The 2,242-nt window shown below is 40.5% G+C and overlaps 1 protein-coding gene across 1 annotated transcript; it reads left to right on the forward strand.

Moving 5' to 3' along the window:
- Positions 1 to 553: 553 nt before the first annotated feature.
- On the forward strand, positions 554 to 1,980 carry LOC105045348 (glucan endo-1,3-beta-glucosidase). Its single transcript, XM_010923592.4, has 2 exons — positions 554 to 710; positions 852 to 1,980. Exons 1-2 carry the CDS (start codon positions 638 to 640, stop codon positions 1,802 to 1,804), a joined length of 1,026 nt encoding a protein of 341 aa, XP_010921894.1. The 5' UTR covers positions 554 to 637; the 3' UTR covers positions 1,805 to 1,980.
- The last annotated feature ends 262 nt before the right edge of the window (positions 1,981 to 2,242 follow it).

The following is a 2,242-nucleotide window of genomic DNA, read 5'->3' on the forward strand; positions in this document are numbered from 1 at the left end:
AATTTGTTTATTTTGCATCCCCTCCATAATTTAGGTTTACAAGTTTAAGTAGGGGCTTTACTCCTAGGAGAAGGGACTAGATCCACCTCTGGTATGCTTATCTATCATGGTCTTGTCATCTATATCCCCCGTATATATTACAAGAAAAATTAAAAATAATCAACCAATATTGGTTATATTGCAATAGTATGAATAAGTTTCGGATTAAGCTGGACATGGGACGTGACACCAAATATCTTTTGGTCAAATGCTTTGCACCATGGAGATAAGAATGCACCCGAGAATCAAGGATCACTTACGTCAATCCTCAAATATTAAAACAATTTAATATTTTGGATCCCTCAAGCAAACCAAGAAAAATGTGTGAACGCAAAAGAATAGCTTGACCATTCCATGCAAAATTTAGCTTCACTCCAAACATATTTCTAGAGCCCAACAAAACCAGCCATATGCAAGATTGGCAATTTAGCGGTTTGACATGGACACGTTGCCGCATACTACGAACCAAAATTTTGAAGAAGATTATCGACGTGGACGGTGGAGCTAGCCTCAGATACTTCATATAGGATGGTGTGTAGTGGTAGATGCACATCAAGCCTGAGGTGTTCTAGAGATAGATCTACCAGAGCTATTCTCTATGGCATACCGAAGTATTGTTTCCATGGCTGCCGTTGCATTAATCCTTCTAGTCTTCATAGCAATCCCGTCAGGTAATCTCTCTCACTCCCACTTTCGTTTGGGCTATAACCCTCTTTCAGCTTTCATTAAGTTAGGAGATGATGGTTTTAAAATTTTGGTTTCATTGTGTCCAAATATATAGAAGTAAAAGCATAAATTTGTTTTTCTTTCAGGAGCACGACCCATTGGAGTCGTTTATGGAACTCAAGGAAACAACCTGCCCCCACCAAATGAAGTAGTGGATCTCTACAAATCTAAGAACATCAAAGCAATGAGACTTTATGATCCAAACCAAGCTGTTCTCCAGGCCCTCAAGGGTTCCAACATTCAACTCTTGTTAGATGTCCCCAACGCAGATCTCCAATCATTAGCCTCTAGTCCATCAGCAGCCAATGACTGGGTGCAGAGAAATGTGAAGGCTTATGTCCCTGATGTCTTATTTAAATACATTGCAGTTGGTAATCAAGTGATCCCTGGAGATCAAGCCCAGTATGTGCTCCCTGCCATGAAAAATATCCACTCTGCTTTGTCCTCAGCAGGCCTACAAAACGAAATCAAAGTCTCCACTTCAATTGCCACCGGGCGTGAAGTCCTTGAGCAATATTCACCTCCCTCATCCAGCAGACTCTCTTCTGCTGCATCAACATACTTAGGACCAACAGTTCAATTTTTGTCCAGCAATGGAGCCCCACTGCTAGTAAACTTGTACACCTACAGAAATTACATCGGCGATCCGAACCACATCGGGACTGAGTATGCCTTGTTTACTTCTCCAACGACTGTCATACAAGATGGACAATATAACTATCAGCACCTCTTCGATACTATAATGGATGCAATTTATGTGGCATTGGAGAAGCTTGGAGGGTCTAATGTGACGATTGTGGTGTCGGAGAGTGGTTGGCCATCAGCTGATGGTCTTGGAGCATCCGTTGACAATGCAAGGACATATAATCAAAATTTGATTAACCATGTTGGTCAAGGAACACCAAGAAGACCCGGAAAGGCTATAGAAGCCTACATATTTGAGATGTTTAATGAGAACCAGAAACCACAAGGGGCAGAGCAACACTTCGGGCTGTTCTACCCTGATAAGCAGCCAGTCTACCAGATCAACTTCCCTTGAAAATTAATGTGATTGAGAACTATGAATAAAGAGTAACACCTAAAATAAACCATTGGAAGCACCTGACTAAGTTTTCCTTCCAGAACATATGTACTTGAAGTTATCCATATTAAATAAAGTTCATGTGCTTGGATGGTTTTATGAATAAATATATCTTCATCTGAGTTATTTTGAAATCATACGTTGTATATTGAAATATTTGATTGTTTCTAGTAGGCCATCATGTCCCACCTATACAAATTCTTATGAGCCGACAAGAGAGCTGTGAACTATAGGATCAAAGTACTGCTGGCAAGATCTTGTCCATGTTACATTAAGGTGTCCGCAATATCATAGCAAGATTATCTAGTAGCTTCACATCTTCAATCATTCTCAACTCTGCACTCGTTCACTCATAAACAGTGAGCTTGCCTCTTGGGTACCAAGGTCAAATTAAGC

This window comes from Elaeis guineensis, chromosome 5 (assembly GCF_000442705.2).
Source record: "Elaeis guineensis isolate ETL-2024a chromosome 5, EG11, whole genome shotgun sequence".
Lineage (NCBI taxonomy): Eukaryota > Viridiplantae > Streptophyta > Magnoliopsida > Arecales > Arecaceae > Elaeis > Elaeis guineensis.